This window comes from Rhinatrema bivittatum, chromosome 9 (assembly GCF_901001135.1).
Source record: "Rhinatrema bivittatum chromosome 9, aRhiBiv1.1, whole genome shotgun sequence".
Taxonomy (NCBI): Eukaryota; Metazoa; Chordata; class Amphibia; order Gymnophiona; family Rhinatrematidae; genus Rhinatrema; species Rhinatrema bivittatum.
This window is the reverse complement of record NC_042623.1, coordinates 235,199,362-235,215,745: the sequence shown is the minus strand read 5'-3', so window position 1 is coordinate 235,215,745 and position 16,384 is coordinate 235,199,362. Positions and strand designations below refer to the sequence as shown.

The following is a 16,384-nucleotide window of genomic DNA, read 5'->3' as shown; positions in this document are numbered from 1 at the left end:
AGGGGCTGGAGTACAGCACTCCTCCGACCCTTCCTCTTAAGTCTGAAAAATAGTGCCCTAACTGTGTCCACCCTGTTCCCCCAAAAATCAAGCCCTGATTTCCAATGCGGTCTCACTGCAGAAGACTTTGCTCCACATTGTTTAAAAAAGGATATTAAATAAGGATCATGCATAACGGAAAATTAAAAATCATCGGTGAAGGTCAGGAGACGATAGCATTTGCAGATAAACTGCAGAGTGGTTGACAGACATTTAAGTCTTATGCATGTTAACATAGATGCCATGTTTTTTCTTTCTGCCTAGTTCGTTTGGTGCTTTTATGTATTCATGAGGCTTTGTGTTGTCTATTATGAAAGTCGATTTCTAAATTGTGTCATTAGAAGTACCTGACTGTGCAAAAGTGTGATCTCCAGGTCCAATTATGGGCTTTTTTTCTTGTTGCATTTTCTGGGTTAGAGAGGGATGATTTGCAGGGTTGTAGAAATTGGGTTGGGGGGTGGGAGGGGGAAGGGGGAAGGGAATATGAGAGAGCGAAACACTAAATTTGTTAATGAGGTGCAGATTTTATATTGGGATTCTGTCCTATCCTGCATAGATCCCAGACTTCATTCCCATATAGAAGAATTTTTTATGGATGCTCTTGAATAATTTTGGTAATAGTTTTACTAGTTGGTTGAAACTGGCCAAGGGTTCTTTTATTACTTAGATCCTTCTCTCTAAAGATACTACTGACATATATGCCCAGCACCTTGTGACAATGGTGCAAAATGTTTGTAGCGATGCCTCCTGCTTTACCAGCGGGTTTGTGCCGTCTCTGCATGTACAAAATATGGTTAGAGGCAAGTGTGGAGCTAGCTATTGGGACCCCACCAAGATCGAATTAACAGGATGACTCCCTGATGACAGCGGTATGGGAACGTAGAACAGAGATCATTTTTATGATGTCCAATTAAGTGGTTTTATAGGATTGCTTTTGTGGGGGAGGGGAATCTGCTAATCATGATTGAGTTATCAAAATCTTGGAGGGATAGAAATAGGTAAAGGAGGGTTTATGGGCCCATGCCCAGGATCTTTTAAGTAACCAGCAATACCTCTGTTTCCAACACTAGATATACTATAGAGATGGTGCCAACCTAATTTGGTGATGCATGGATCCCACAAAGATGCATAATCAAGATGCAGCATCAGTGTAAACTGGCCCCATATTTTAGCAGAAATATGTTTTATGTGTATATGGAAACTACTTTTTTGCATTGCTCCCAATTTCATAGTCCAAAACAAAAGCAGAGACAGTTATTTCAATTTAACATTCAGTTTATTAAGTATAAGAGGGAGGATACAGCATTTCACCACAGTGGCATTGAAATAATGCTATCTTTTTCAAGTTATAAAGGTATTTGACATAATATTCAGGAGCAAGTATGGCAGACATTTACTTCTGTGAAAACTGAGATTTATCAATGACAATTTCCTAGTATTTGTCAATGGGAAAAACTCATGGGGAGAGGGAGGGGTAAACCTGAAGCTGAACTTTGATAACTCTGCCCCACAATCTTAATCATAGCTGCAAGGCTTCAATGGATCAAGCATTCAAACATTGTTCAAAAGCCTTATTTTTCAAGGGGTTTGGGAACAAAATGGAAGAAACACTTTTTGAAAACAGAGCTGCAAAGTCTACATTTGTCATGATATATTGACTAATAAAATGGTCTTGCAATACTCCTTTCCCCATCTACAAGTTTAACCTTAGTAGCATATATAGCTTATGTGATGGTCTTTGTGTTCTCTTAAGGTGTGCTCAGGTGTGCTTTAGGAGTCATTCTGGTGCTCATGTAAGGTATTAATTTTATAATACTGTATATAGCACGAATCGCTTGTTAAAGAGCCAGCCAGAGATTCCTCCTATCTCATGCACAAGAAAAGGGCTGCCTATGTTCCTGAGGAACCCCTTGACCCTATCTGCACCCAGAGAAAAGTGCACTGTCATCATGGTCAGGGCGAAGGACTCCCTTATTAAAGGAAATGTCGAACAGACTAATTATTGCTGTCATTCAATCCAATTTCAGAGAAAGAATTTTGGCCAGGTTGTGAACCCACATCTTCCCCCCCCCCCCCCCCCCCACAAATGCATTCTGGTATTTGTAGTCGTGTCTCTTCTGTTTGAGATCAGCATTAAGGGCATCAAAATGCAGCAGGATCGGTTGTCAAAATAAAAGTCAGATCTGGTCAAACATCTTCCCCCCGGAAATGGATTCACTTGGCAGCTCTTTGCTATTGATTTGTACTTCAAGTTTCCTTTCATCTTCCAAATCCGGATGAAATCCAGATTCCAATTATTATAAAACCCCATGGTTTGAAGTATCTCAGATTTGAAAAATTATGCCCATCTTTAGTTACATAGCACCAACATCCAAAGTGCTTCATATGAAACAGATTATACAATAGGCTGAGTGAAATACACTGGGGTAAACATAGAAACATAGAAATGATGGCAGAAGAAGACCAAACGGCCATCCTGTCTGCCCAGCAAGCTTTCATGCTTTTTTTTTCTCTCTCATACTTATCTGTTACTCTTGGCCCTTAGTAACCTTATGGTTCTATTTCCCTTCCACCCCCGCCATTAGTTTGCTCACGATACATGCCAATGTGTTTGGGTCTTTCTCCAAAATGCAGGATACACCATGCATACAACTCTTCCAAAGCCCATTGTTTGACTAATTTTCTAAGGACACACACCCAGAGCTATCTGCTTTATGTCTAGACAACTGTCATTAATCTGCTGTCCAAAGGTCTTGGCCTTACTCTTGATCCTCTCAGGGTTGTTTCTTCATGTAACCCATTTGCAGATCATAGTATCCAGGCTGGCAGATTGTGAATCAACATCTTTATTTTTTTTAATCTTTTGATTGCTAGACCTGAAAGTACTGAGTCAAAGTTGCTGAATGCTTTGGAGAACAGATTGTACAAGAGATTGCATTGAAGTATTCACTTCTTCTCATTGGCACTATTAGCTGAACATAGGTGTTCAGGTGACTAATTATGTTGGTTTGTAATGAAGCTGTATCATTTGTCTGATTTTTAGAAATTATAAAGTTTTTTGACACAGTTTAACTCAATAGCAGTCACTGATTGTCTTGTCGATTTGTTGATTTGATTGCAGTGTTCCATTATTTATTGGATATCACCAGTTATCTAGGATACATCATATCCTGGAAAGACTTATAGATGGAAAACCTAAAAAAAACGTTTTTGTCCAGGACATTTGGGGAGTAATTTAGAGACGGGAATAGAAGGGTTATCAACAAGAAGTAGAGATCTTTTGACGATGGGATTTGCTGCGGTTGGGACTGGTACAACTGGAACTACGCTGAGAGCTTCAGCAGAGGAAGATTCCGATGACAGTGAGCCTGTACCGAGGTTGGAATAACGAAGATCATGGTGAGGGTGGCCCGGCACGACTTTGGACACCAAGGGGACAAAGCTGGATCCAGGCTGGAAAGAAAAAGTGAAGTAATTAGGATTTTTTGCTTTATTATGCCATCCTGATAATGTATGATTCAAGAATGATCCCATTTCTCTAGCTTCTTAGTACAGTTACAGTCAAGGCTTAATTCAGCCAGAGCTGTGCACAGCTCAGCTCCAGTATATATTTTTACTTTTTCTTTTTGTATTTTGGCCTAGTATTTTCATCTTCCATCTCAACTGGACCCATGGGTTGGAATCTGGCACCCATGAGCCTTCATTCACATTTGGATTTTTCCCATTTTAACAGAAACTCCCTTCTACTCTTTGAAGTCTAATCATTCCAGTGATGATCCTGAAGCCAGGCAATCCTTCCAGGATCCTGTATCACAAGCTCTAAATCTGGCCACCTTCCCACCAGTGTCTGTGATCACTGCCTCTACAGCATTCCCAGGTGGCCTGGGGAGTGGAAGGCCTGACCTGGCAATTGAACTGGGGATCCTCCACATGACGGCATGCAACACCTGTTGTTTAGCCACTGGGCTGGGCCTAGTAAATATTTTCTTTAACTCTTTATTTATAGTTATTTATTTATATATACCACAAAACCATGATAACACATTGACTTGGCATAAACATATCAATATAATGTTAAAGTACAACATAGGAGATTATATGTCATCCATTTCTCATCACATCCAATAGGGCCTCCATACAGCATAGTATTTTTCTGTCTGATTTTTTAATTTCTCCATAAAAGCTATATCTACCACCTTATTTTCCCAGCACAGGATAGTTGGAGATCATTTCCACTGATGAACCATTGTTAGTCGTGCCGCGGGCAACTTATGTCCCACCAGTTTTCAATGACCTCTCATTTCCCAACTATTAAGCCACTTCCCTAGCAAGAAAAGAGTAGCATTAACAACCAGCTGCTGCCCACATATGTCTGAAATACAATCAAACATTGAGACCAGAACATTTGAGTTTCCTCGACAATCCCACCACATATGAAAGTAAATTCCTAACTGTCTGCACCCTCTCCAGCAATATTTGCTCGCACTGTTCTTGCCCGTTAGAATATATTACTATATAGTAATATGTCACAACATTTTCCAGATTGACTTCCAAACCCTGCTGTCTAGGTCAGCATTTAAATCTTGAGTTTCATACCTGTATGTTTTTCCGAAATTTCTTTTTCACACAGCTCTGATCGGAGAGTTATATATAAAATAGATATCAGATGCCTCACTCTTCTTTTACAATTTATTACTCCTTCAATCCCCTTACTATCCTCTGTATCTGTATCTGTATCCTCTGTATCTGGATTTTCCCTAATAACATATGTGATATCTTTACATAGATGTAAATATAAATATTGAGTCATATGAGGTATTTGGTCATCTTCCACCAGCTCCGTGAAAGTTTTAACTTTCCCTTCATCAGCCAATTGTCCCAAAACTTTTAGCCCTTCTGCTGCATACAATTCCATATCAGGAGAAAATGTATGGGGTAATAAAGTAGGGTTGCACACTAAAGATGTCAAGTAGAAACAAGCAACATCCATTGATTGAACATGGCGAATCAGCATCCTCCATGTTTTGAGTGTATGTGCAATTATAACATGACCCCGCATAATCTTCCCATATGTGTTGGACGTATACAGCATAAGCTGCAAAGATGCCAGACTGCATCCACTCATTCCCTCCTCCTCCAAAGATAGCCATGACTGCAGTTCACAGCCACGTTCACAGACATGATAATGTTCATGCCCAATAATATCATTGCAAGTGTAGCAAACCAAGCCCTCGAGCTTCCCTACTTTTAACCATAACATCATATTTTAGCCTAGGAGGTCTCCACTGCCATATAAAGCTATACATATCTCCTTTAATGGTCTGTAAAGCTTGCATTGGAACATTACAGGGGTTGTGCATGAAAGGATAAATAAACCTTGGTAATATAGCCAACTTGACAAGGACAGTGCAAGGATGTTAGGTGCCTTTTGCCTGCCCCCCCCCCCCCCCTGGTCCTGACTTCTTTCACTAAGATGCCAGTCATGACCCAGTGAGTGTTTGTTTTTTGTTGCATTGGCCGGCCTCAGAGACCATGGCCGACCGAGCGTACTGCTTCCGGATGTGGGCCGCCGCTCTCCGAGCCCCTGACGCTGGGCTTGGGGGTGCACCCTCGGGTTCCGAGGTCTGTGTCGATGTCGGGGGCTTCTCTCCGCGGCTGGAACGCCACCGCCTCAGAAGCCCCGCCCCCCGACATCCTCTAGGCTCGCGCGGCAAGACCAGGCCCTCTTTTAAAGGGGCCAGCGCGGGAAACTCTGATCAACCCCAGGAGGTTTCCACCCCCTGGGAGGTATTTATACGCATAACTCACCAACCTCAGGTAAGTTAGCAAGGATTTTGCTTTTGCAGCTCTGCCCCTTCTTCTTTGCAGGAAGCTCTCTCTCTCCCTGCCCTTCGGGGTATATTCTGCTAACTTGTTATCCGCTCCTCGGGTGCCTTTGCTTTCTTTCAAGTGACTTTCAGGGATCAGGTACTCGCTCCTCGAGGGCCTGCTCTCCCTGCCGCGGTGCCTGTATTCAACTACTTCTGCCTGTTGGGATCTTCACCTATACAGCTACCAACTTAGTGAGTAATCTAACATTCATATACAGCTCTGCTGCATTGGGAACCTGCATCCGGATCTCCCTATACTATCTCAGTGAGACAGGTCCCCTCTGCCGAGAGTCTCTGGACAGCTATCTCTGGATCACCTCACTACTGCCACCTCTGGTGGTATACATCAGCTGTATAATAAAAGACGAATCTCTGTGTTTGTGCGTCTTGAGTCTAGCCTAGTACTGTGGTTCCCTATGGGGCTCCTCCCTGTGGGCTTGGTCATCTCCACAGTACCCAAGAATCCACTCAAACACTTCAAAACCATAACAGATTGCTAACTCCATGGATTCGGCTCAACTCACAGCGTTGCAGGCCATTCCAGGCTTAGCCCAGAGAAGTAAAGAACAGCAAATGGTCTTGGAGGCACTATCTACAGCTATTGATCATCTGAATACTAGACTGGACTCTCAAACAGAAGAATTGAAGGTACTCCAGTCCATCCATAACTTTATTCAGAAGATACAAAGTCTCCAGAACTCATTGGAATTAGTGAGGGCGGACGTCCATCGCTTGACCCTTGGTCAGGATCTCTTGAAGAAACTTGATGTCTTCCCTTCACCAGCCGGTTCTTCAATGGTCTCTGGACCTAATCACATGGTAATCCCTCTCTCTAATCCACCTCGTTATTCAGGAGACTCAAAACGATGCCGGGGTTTCTTAAACCAGTGCCATATGCAGTTTGCGCTGCAGCCTGCATTGTTTATGAACGATTCGATAAAGACTACCTTCATTCTTTCCCTATTGGATGGGAAAGCCCTGGTGTGGGCTTCACAGCTATGGGAACACTCTGATTCTCTGCTTTCCAATCTGCCACTATTCGTCTCCGCTTTTAAACAGGTCTTTGAGGATCCCCGCAGGTTACCAGCGAAGGGTGCTGATTTGCTTCGTCTCCGAAGGGATTTCCGTCCCTCGGTGAATACGCCATTGATTTTTGTACCATGGCTACAGAATTAAATTGGCAAGGAAGCAGTCTCAATACCATATTTTTGGAAGGATTAAATCCACAGATCAAGGACGACTGGCGGCCTGGGAACTTCCCACTTCCCTTGAAGATCTTATTGACCTTACGGGTAGAATCGATAGAAGACTCCAGGAACAGACCCAGGAGAACTACACAAGACGACGCGGTCGTTTTTCCGACTCTCTTTTTCTACCAGAGATCTCTGCTCCTTCCGGGGATGAACCAATGCAACTGGGTCAAACCTATGTTTCAGCGGCAGTAACCGCACCTCACCTTCAACCTGGTGGTGACAGTAACTCTAGATACCCAGTTTCTCCATTGTTGGGACAGAAGAAGAAATCGTCTTATCCAGAAACAGCGAAGGTGGCTACCCGAGATCTCACGCCAGGGTCACCTTTATTTCTTCTACCTGTTTCCCTGGAATTGTCTGCCACCAGTATTCCCACACCGGCTCTGGTGGATTCTGGCGCCGGAGCAAATTTCATCCGGCAAGACCTCGTTGATCATTGTCGACTTCTTACCTCGCCAGTGAACCCTCCATTGGTTCTCTCATCGGTGCATGGGAACCCTCTCCCCGGAAAGGTCATATGGATTACTCAGCCATTATCACTGAGAATTGGAACAACTCACAGCGAACATCTTTCTTTTTTCATATTACCTGAGGCAGTGAGTCCTATAATTTTGGGCCTGCCTGGCTTCAGAGACATCAGCCTCAGTTCAATTGGTCTTCTCCTGATCAGATTCAATGGGGACTTCATTGTTCGGAAACTTGCTTAAAACCTCCTGGGCCATCCCGTGCCATATCTGTTGCAACAGCACCGTCAGTGCCCTTACTCCACCAGGAGAGTGCCGAGGGGAACCTTTGGAGGCCTGACTCTTCTGGGGCATACGTTCTGCAAGATGAGCTCACACGGTTAGAGGAACAAATAATCCATAAAGATTTGGTGAATAAGAAACTAGTAAAATCGCATGGACAAGCCACGCAAGGCCTCCTAACCATATTGACTTAAAAGGAACAGGAGATCCAGCATCTAAACTCCCTCTTACAACTGAGGAATGCCCAAGGGGACCTCACCGTATCTCCATTGAGTATCCCTGAACTTGAGACTTCCTCTCAAGATACACCTGTGATATCTTCTTCCATACATGCTACGGACAAACACGTTTTCGATTCCGACGACAGCGAGGAGGACTGGATCACAGAAAATGAGGAGGACTATTTGAGGGAGAATGACGATCCACCGAAGGGGGTCCTTGAAGACAGGGTACTGTTGCGTCGGCCAGCCTCAGAAACCATGGCCGACCGAGCATACCGCTTCCGGATGCGGGCCGCCGGTCTCCGAGCCCCTGACGCTGGGCTCGGGGGTGCGTCCTCGGGCTCCGAGGTCTGTGTTGATGTTGGGGGGCATCTCTCCGTGGCTGGAACACCACCGTCTCAGAAGCCCCGCCCCTGACATCCTCTAGGCGCACGCGGCAAGACCAGGCCCTCTTTTAAAGGGGCCAGCACGGGAAACTCCAATCAACTCCAGGAGGTCTCCACCCCCTGGGAGGTATTTATACGCATAACTCACCAACCTCAGGTGAGTTAGCAAGGACTTCGCTTTTGCAGTTCTTCCGCTTCTTCATTGCAGGAAGCTTTCTCTCTCCCTGCCCTTTGGAGTATATTCTGCTAACTTGGTACCCACTCCTCGGGTGCCTTTGCTTTCTTTCAGGTGACTTTCAGGAATCAGGTACTCGCTCCTCGAGGGCCTGCTCTCCCTGCCTCGGTGCCGGTATTCAACTACTTCTGTCTGTTGGGATCTTCACCTATACAGCTACCAACTTAGTGAGTAATCTAACATTCTCAGTCTGTCTCATCTACAGCTCTGCTGCACTGGGAACCTGCATCCGGATCTTCCTATACTATCTCAATGAGATGGGTCCCCTCTGCCGAGGGTCCCTGGACTGCTACCTCTGCATCACCTCACTACTGTCACCTCTCAACAGAAAACCGTGGTTCACTCCGGAACTCAAAGCCCTAAAACAAAAACTACGAAACAAAGAACAAAGCTGGAGAAACAACCCTTCACCCACATCCAGACTGGACTACAAAGCCACCCTCAACACCTACAGAAACGCCATACACAAAACAAAAAAGGACTTCTATGCAAAAAGAATTCATAACTTCATCTTCGACTCTAAAGCTCTATTCTCTTACGTGTCATCTCTCACCAAACCAATGCCACCTTCCATTCCAGACCAACTAGCGCTCAGCAAAGCCAACGAATTAGCCACTTACTTCAAGACAAAAATCTCAAACCTTACTAGCTCCCTTACAACCCATCAAACTCTTCCAACACCTCATAGCACATACCTACCCACGCTGAATTCTAGACTAGAGTCATTCGAGCCCACATCAGCCATGGAGATTGAAAATTTACTTAAAAAAATTAAACCATCTGCACATCCCTCGGACCCACTCCCTACTAATCTGCTCACCGCCATCCCTAGCACCGTCGCAAAACCTATTGCAGAAATCATCAATACCTCTCTAGCCATGGGCACAGTTCCTAATCAACTAAAACTTGCAATCCTCAAACCCCTACTGAAAAAACCAACTGCATCACCCACGGACCCAGCCAACTTCAGACCCATTGCAAACCTGCCCCTGATCTCCAAACTGATGGAAAAAGCCGTAAATAAACAACTTTCCGAATATCTCGAGGAGCACAACATTCTTTCCCCTGCACAATATGGTTTTCGTAAATCACTAAGCACAGAGGCTCTTTTGCTTTCTCTCACAGATAATTTACTTTTGAACCTGGAGAAAAAACAGTCATTCTTACTGGTCCTGTTAGACCTATCTTCAGCGTTCGACACAGTAAATCACTCACAACTACTAGAACAATTATCAAACATAGGAATCAAAGGCACAGCTCTCAGTTGGTTCAAATCGTTCCTATCAAACAGGTTTTACAAGGTCAGAATTAACAACAAGGAATCTGACCCCATCCTATCAGACCAAGGTGTACCACAAGGCTCATCCCTCTCTCCCACCCTGTTCAACATTTACCTCCTCCCCCTCTGCCATCTCCTATCACAACTCAAGCTTACTCATTACCTCTATGCAGATGACATCCAGATCCTCATCCCCATCACAGAATCAATTCAAAAAACCTTCGCCTACTGGGAGAATTGTCTTCAACCAATTAAACATCTACTCTCCAGCCTGAACCTGATTCTAAACCCCAGCAAAACAGAGTTGCTACTGATTTCTCACAAACCGAACACCCACGCACCCAGCCTGGCACAAAACATGGAGCTCTCTGCAGACGTCAGGAATCTAGGAGCATGGCTTGACAACCAACTTAACCTAAAAAAATTCATTAACACAACCACCAGGGATTGCTTCTTTAAACTACAGGTCCTAAAGAAGCTAAAGCCACTCCTTCACTTCAATGACTTTCGCCTCGTTCTTCAATCCATTATTTTTTCGAAACTTGATTACTGCAACTCAATCTTACTTGGCCTCCCCTCTAACAGCATCAAACCCCTACAGATGGTACAAAATGCCGCAGCCAGAATCCTAACTAACACTAATAGAAGAGACCATATTACCCCCATCTTGAGCTACCTCCACTGGCTACCCATCAAACAGAGAATCCTATATAAAACCTTAACCATCATTCACAAAGCAATCCATAACGCCGCACCTATATCTCTACAAATTCAACTTCAGCCACACTTATCTTCCAGACCCATCAGAAGCGCCTACAAAGGCACATTAGTCGCAGCTCCTGCCAAATCAACACTAAGAAAAAGAGCACTCTCCACTGCAGGACCACACCAATGGAATGCGCTCCCACCAGACCTACGACTCGAACCCAATCTACCAGAATTCAAAAAAAGGTTAAAAACCTGGCTCTTCAGGCAAGCATTCCAATTCCCAGAGTGTAACTAAGCACCTCCTCCTGTCTTTCAGATCCAACCATTGTAGGGTGTCACGAATAGCTTGACACTTAACTTCTTACACGTACTTGCTTATTCGCAATACCTATTTAACATTTAACTATTTAAAATTGCCTACTTAACAGTCATTTAACAGAGGACATATTATATAACCGTTGCAGTCGATATACGCTACTAAAGTCCATTGTAAAAAGGGGAACACACACATACTATTCAAAACACGAACAAGGTTATTTATTATTTGTTAAATATTATTGATATTTCACTGTTCCTTGTAATAATGTTCATTGGTTGATTGTTATTGTTCAATGTTCTATGTAAAAAACCCTGGTCTAACCTCCCAGACCAGGGCAACCTTTTTGTTACTTGTAAACCGGATTGATTTGTATTGCATACAGGAATTCCGGTATATAAAAATTAAAAATAAATAAATAAATAAATATAATAAAAGACGAATCTCTGTGTTTGTGCGTCTCGAGTCTAGCCTAGTACTGTGGTTCCCCACGGGGCTCCTCCCCGTGGGCGTGGTCATCTCCGCAGTACCCAAGAATCTACTCAAACACCTCAAAACCATAACACTTTTCTTGGCCGTGAGCAGGATGGGCACAAGTCACAGCCTGCCGAGTCACTATTCCTCCCGGCTATGAGCGGGATAGGCTCCGCTCCCGGCTATGAGCGGGATAGGCTCCGCTCATGGCCCCACATGGCTGCTCTTCACTGCCCCTAATGGTTTGCACCCTAATTTGCCATGGAACGCACCAGTCCTGCATCTTGATCAGATTCACCTGCCACAGTAGCAAGGCTCATCTCTCTCATCCACCCTTTTCAATATTTACATCACCCCCCTCTGCCAACTCCTCTCTGATCTCCATCTCAAGTTTTACCTCTACGCTGATGATGTTCAGATCATCATCCCCATCCAGAACTCCATCTCTGATGCACTAGAACATTGGGAGAAATGCCTTACAGCCATCAACTCCCTGCTCACCAACCTACACCTCGCCCTCAACACGAACAAAACGGAACTTCTACTCATCTCACCTCACGCTGCCCCTGCACCTCCGCCATCAGGTACCTCCAAACTCCACCTCCTCTCAACACAACCAGCTGTGAGAGACCTTGGACTTCTCCTTGACCACCAACTAAGCATGAAGAACTACATAAACTCCATTCTCAAAGCCTGTTTTTTCAAACTCAACGTACTTAAAAAACTCAGACCCCTTCTTCACACCCAAGACTTTCGTACAGTCATACAGGCCACCATATCATCCAAATTAGACTACTGTAATGCTCTTCTTCTAGGACTCCCTTACTCTTCCATCAAACCTCTACAAATGTTACAACATGCCACAGCGAGACTCATTGCAAACTCTCGTAAATACGACCACATCACCCCTATACTCAGAGACCTACACTGGCTCCCCATAGCCTCTCGTATTATCTACAAAACACTCACCATAATGCATAAAGCAATTTACACCCACAACTCCAACTGGCTAGACCTACCCATCACAACCACCCAGTCAAATCGACCGACTAGAACGACCAATAAAGGCACCCTAGTTGTGCCCTCCCTTAAAGCAGCCCATCTCACCTCTACACGTGACCGTGCTCTTTCCATAGCAGGTCCCACTCACTGGAACACACTGCCGCCTGACCTACGCCTTGAACCATGTATGAACAACTTCAAAAAGAAATTGAAAACATGGTTGTTCAAACATGCCTACCCAGAATAAAAACTCACACCTCCTCTAATAAAAAATAGACCACATTGCGTCTGCTCCATCTTCCTCATACTGAGGAACCATATGTTGTTATCCTCTCTCCTCGTTCACACCGAGGAACCATGTTAATGTTAATGTTACTGTTATTTCTCGTCTATCCTATTTAATTATTTACCCTCCTCCCAGTTTCTAATTCCCTGTTAAAATGTAATTTCCATACTTTACCAGTTTTGATGTAAACCGGCATGATGTCCACAACTAATGCCGGTATATAAAAATGTTTAAATAAAAATAAAATAAAATATTCATTGTAGACCACCTCCTTAAGTCAGTCTTAGTCTTATTAAAAATCAGCACACAGTTATCTCTATATAGTCTGTTATAGTCCTTAGAAACCCAAATTCCAAGATATTTAAACCCTTCCCAGCTCTTTTAAATTTGTGCTCTTCGGGAGGGCATCTCTTCTCCGGACCCAATAACATCAGTTCTGATTTTGTGAAATTTATCAAATAGGCCAAAATTACCCCATTTCGCTCAATAAGGTCCATCGGCACAGGTAGCAAGCGCAACAGATTAGTCACATACAATAATGCATCATCCACGTAAAACGAGGTTTTATGACTTCCATATTACATATAACCCCTTCTATCCTCCCAGACCTCCTAATGGCCCAAGTCAACGGTTCTATGACCAGATAAGATAATAATGGGGAAAGGGGGCACCTGTCTCATACCTCTCTCAGTTTCAAAAGGGGCACAAACCACACCATTAGGCAATATCCTTACTGTCAGGTTTTTATATAGGGCATTTTTCCAAGGGACAAACTTCTCAGGTATACCAGCCACTTTCTTTTGTTTTCCCATTGAATTATATTGAACAGTCGCCTTGTATTATTTGTAGTCTCCCCTTGATAAATCCCATCTGGTCTTTATGAACCAGAATAGGCCTTACATCTTCCAAATGGGTTTGTAAGATTTTTGCTAAGATCTTTATATCCACATTTATAAGATATATCGGTCTATAAGGAGAACACTTCAGCAGGTCCCTGGCTGCCTTGTAGAAACATAGAAACATAGAAAATGACAGAGAAAAAGACCAATCGGCCCATCTAGTCTGCCTAGCAAGCTTCCACACTTATTTTCCCATACTTATCTGTTTTATCAACCTTGTTGGTAACTGATTCAAATTTCCTGCCATACCCTTTCATTGATGAGGAGAGCAATGTTGATGTTGCATCAAAGGTGAGCATAAGGCTTATGGTTAAGGGTAGTAATCACCGCACCCAGCAAGTTACCCTGATGCTTGTTTGCCCAGACTGCACAGATCGATGCTTTGTTGGATGTTGTCTGAATGTAAATCCTTTTTTCCTCATTTCCCCCTACCGTTAAAGCAGACAGCAACGCTGTATATGCTTTCAAAGTGATGTATTAGGCTTAATTGGTTTAGGGTGGTAACCGCCGTAATAAGCAAGCCACCCCCACACTTATTTATTTATCCAGATTATGAAGTTCAGTCCTTTTTGGTTGTTGTCTGAATGCAAATCCTCTTTTCCACATTTTCCCCTGCCATAGAAGCAGAGAGCAACGCTGTATATGTATATGTATTCTAAGTGATGTATCAGGCTTAATTGGTTTAGGGTAGTTCCCACCCTTTCTCCCTGGGATCTAAGATAGTTAAATAATTAATTCAGAGTAGGAACCAGCTCTGCCGTAAAAGTTTTATAGAATTCTAATGGGTACCCATCAGGTCCCGGACTTTTCCCTCCCAATACTGCTTTCATGGCCCTCGTGACCTCATCCAGAGTGATGTCAGTCAACAACCAATCTGCATCTTCTATCTCAATACAGGGCAAACCCAGCGGGCAAAACCATTTGCGCCTGGTAAAAATTTGCAAAATGGGAGGTAAAACAAATCATTAATATCTTTGGGCACTTGTTTGATATTCCACTGGCCATCCCAAATGCCAAAGATTACAGGACTATCATTCTGCAACTGCATCTCTCTATATAATAAAGAGCCTGCTTTGTTTCCATGTTCATGATATCTTTGTTGTGTGAACCTCATAGATTTTTCATCATCTGCCACTTGCAGTTCCTCAAGTTTGTCTCGCAGCACGCCCAGCTTTTTAAAAGTCTTGCGGTTGTTCAAGCAGTTGGATTTGCATTTCTGGCTCTATCTGTTTTGCTTTTTTCTGTTTAATCTTGTAACTGGCATATGATATCACATGGCCCCGGATCACTGCCTTTAGGGCATCTTAAAGTCGGATTACATTTATCAGATGGGTTATGCACTGCAAAATCCTCCATAACCTTCTTCATTTTATCCCTAAAATCTTTTGCCCCAACAGAGAAATATTGAGCCTCCAAGGTCGGTGGCTCCTGTCCCTTGCAATTTAAATGAGAGGAAGATAGCATGCATGATGGTCAGATATTGTGCACACCAAAATATCAGGTTGGAGATTTGCTGTCATCATCCCCCTTGCTACAAAGAAAAAAAATCAATTCAACTATAAGTTTGATGCTTCGGAGAGAAGTAAGTATAGTTCTGCTGCTTGGTTTCTTCTCTCTCCATATATCCACCAGACCAAACATTTATATTAGATTTTCAATGCCTCTCCCACTATCATCTTGAATGTCCCGTGTTGCGGATTTATCCAAAGCCGGTTGAATGCATGCATTCTAATCGCCTCCCACATGTACTCTTGTTGTATCATATCCTACCAGAATCCCTTGCACCTTAGTGTAAAATTCTTTTTGTCTCACATTTGGCCCATTGATATTCACATATGTAATCAATTGCTCGTATAAACTCCCCTCCAGAATCACATATCGACCCAGTGTATCTGTAATGGAAAATTTTTATGAATTAAGACACAAACTCATCTACATTTGGATGAATAAGAAGCAGCATATACCTGTCCAACCCACGCCCTTTTTTGTTTTGCATGCTCGCAAGCCACCAGATGAGTCTCTTGCAAAAATGCAATAATTGCCCCCTGTTACTTCAGAAACTGTAATATCCTTGATCTTTTCACAGGGTTCGATATTCCCCGAATATTCAAGGACACAATTTTACCCTCAGCCATTTACCAAGAAAAAAAAAAGAAAAAAGATCATAATAGTACCTCATAATATCATTGCAATTACTGACATACCAAAGCCAATATCAAAAAGCCATCTCCCATAACAAAGTACAAATAATTTTGTGTTATCAAAACATAACCCGATATAGGTACCTTTTACCCTGAACCAACTCGCCCCTCCCCCCCAACCTTCCCTACACCACCCTGAACCCCCTTCTTTCCCTCAACCTCCCTAATTTACCCTTCTACCACCTTCCCTCCTCCCCCATCTCCCTACCCTAAAGCCCCCAACTTTAAAAATCACACCTCCTACAATTTCCACACACAACATTGGAGAGGAAAAACTTCGGTGCAACCATTGAACACTGCAAGACCTTTGCTCATATAGATAAGGTGATCATCCAGCCAGCTGATCAGACACACCAGCACAAAAAAATAGTAAAGCAGCAACCCCCAGAGGCAGTGAATGGGCCTCGGGGATGCTACTCAACACCAAAGTCACCAATAAAAATGAAAAAAAACCCACAGATCATTGTGA

At 43.4% G+C, this 16,384-nt stretch overlaps 1 protein-coding gene across 1 annotated transcript in view; it reads right to left on the bottom strand.

Annotated features, from left to right (window-relative positions):
* Positions 1-1,296: 1,296 nt before the first annotated feature.
* The window catches only part of LOC115099380 (alpha-2-HS-glycoprotein-like), a gene marked incomplete at its 5' end in the record, with an annotated part of 38,243 nt that continues 23,155 nt past the window's right edge, over positions 1,297-16,384 (bottom strand). Inside the window, 1 exon segment of the mRNA XM_029616982.1 lies at positions 1,297-3,492. Within this exon segment, the coding sequence (XP_029472842.1) occupies positions 3,235-3,492 (258 nt within the window).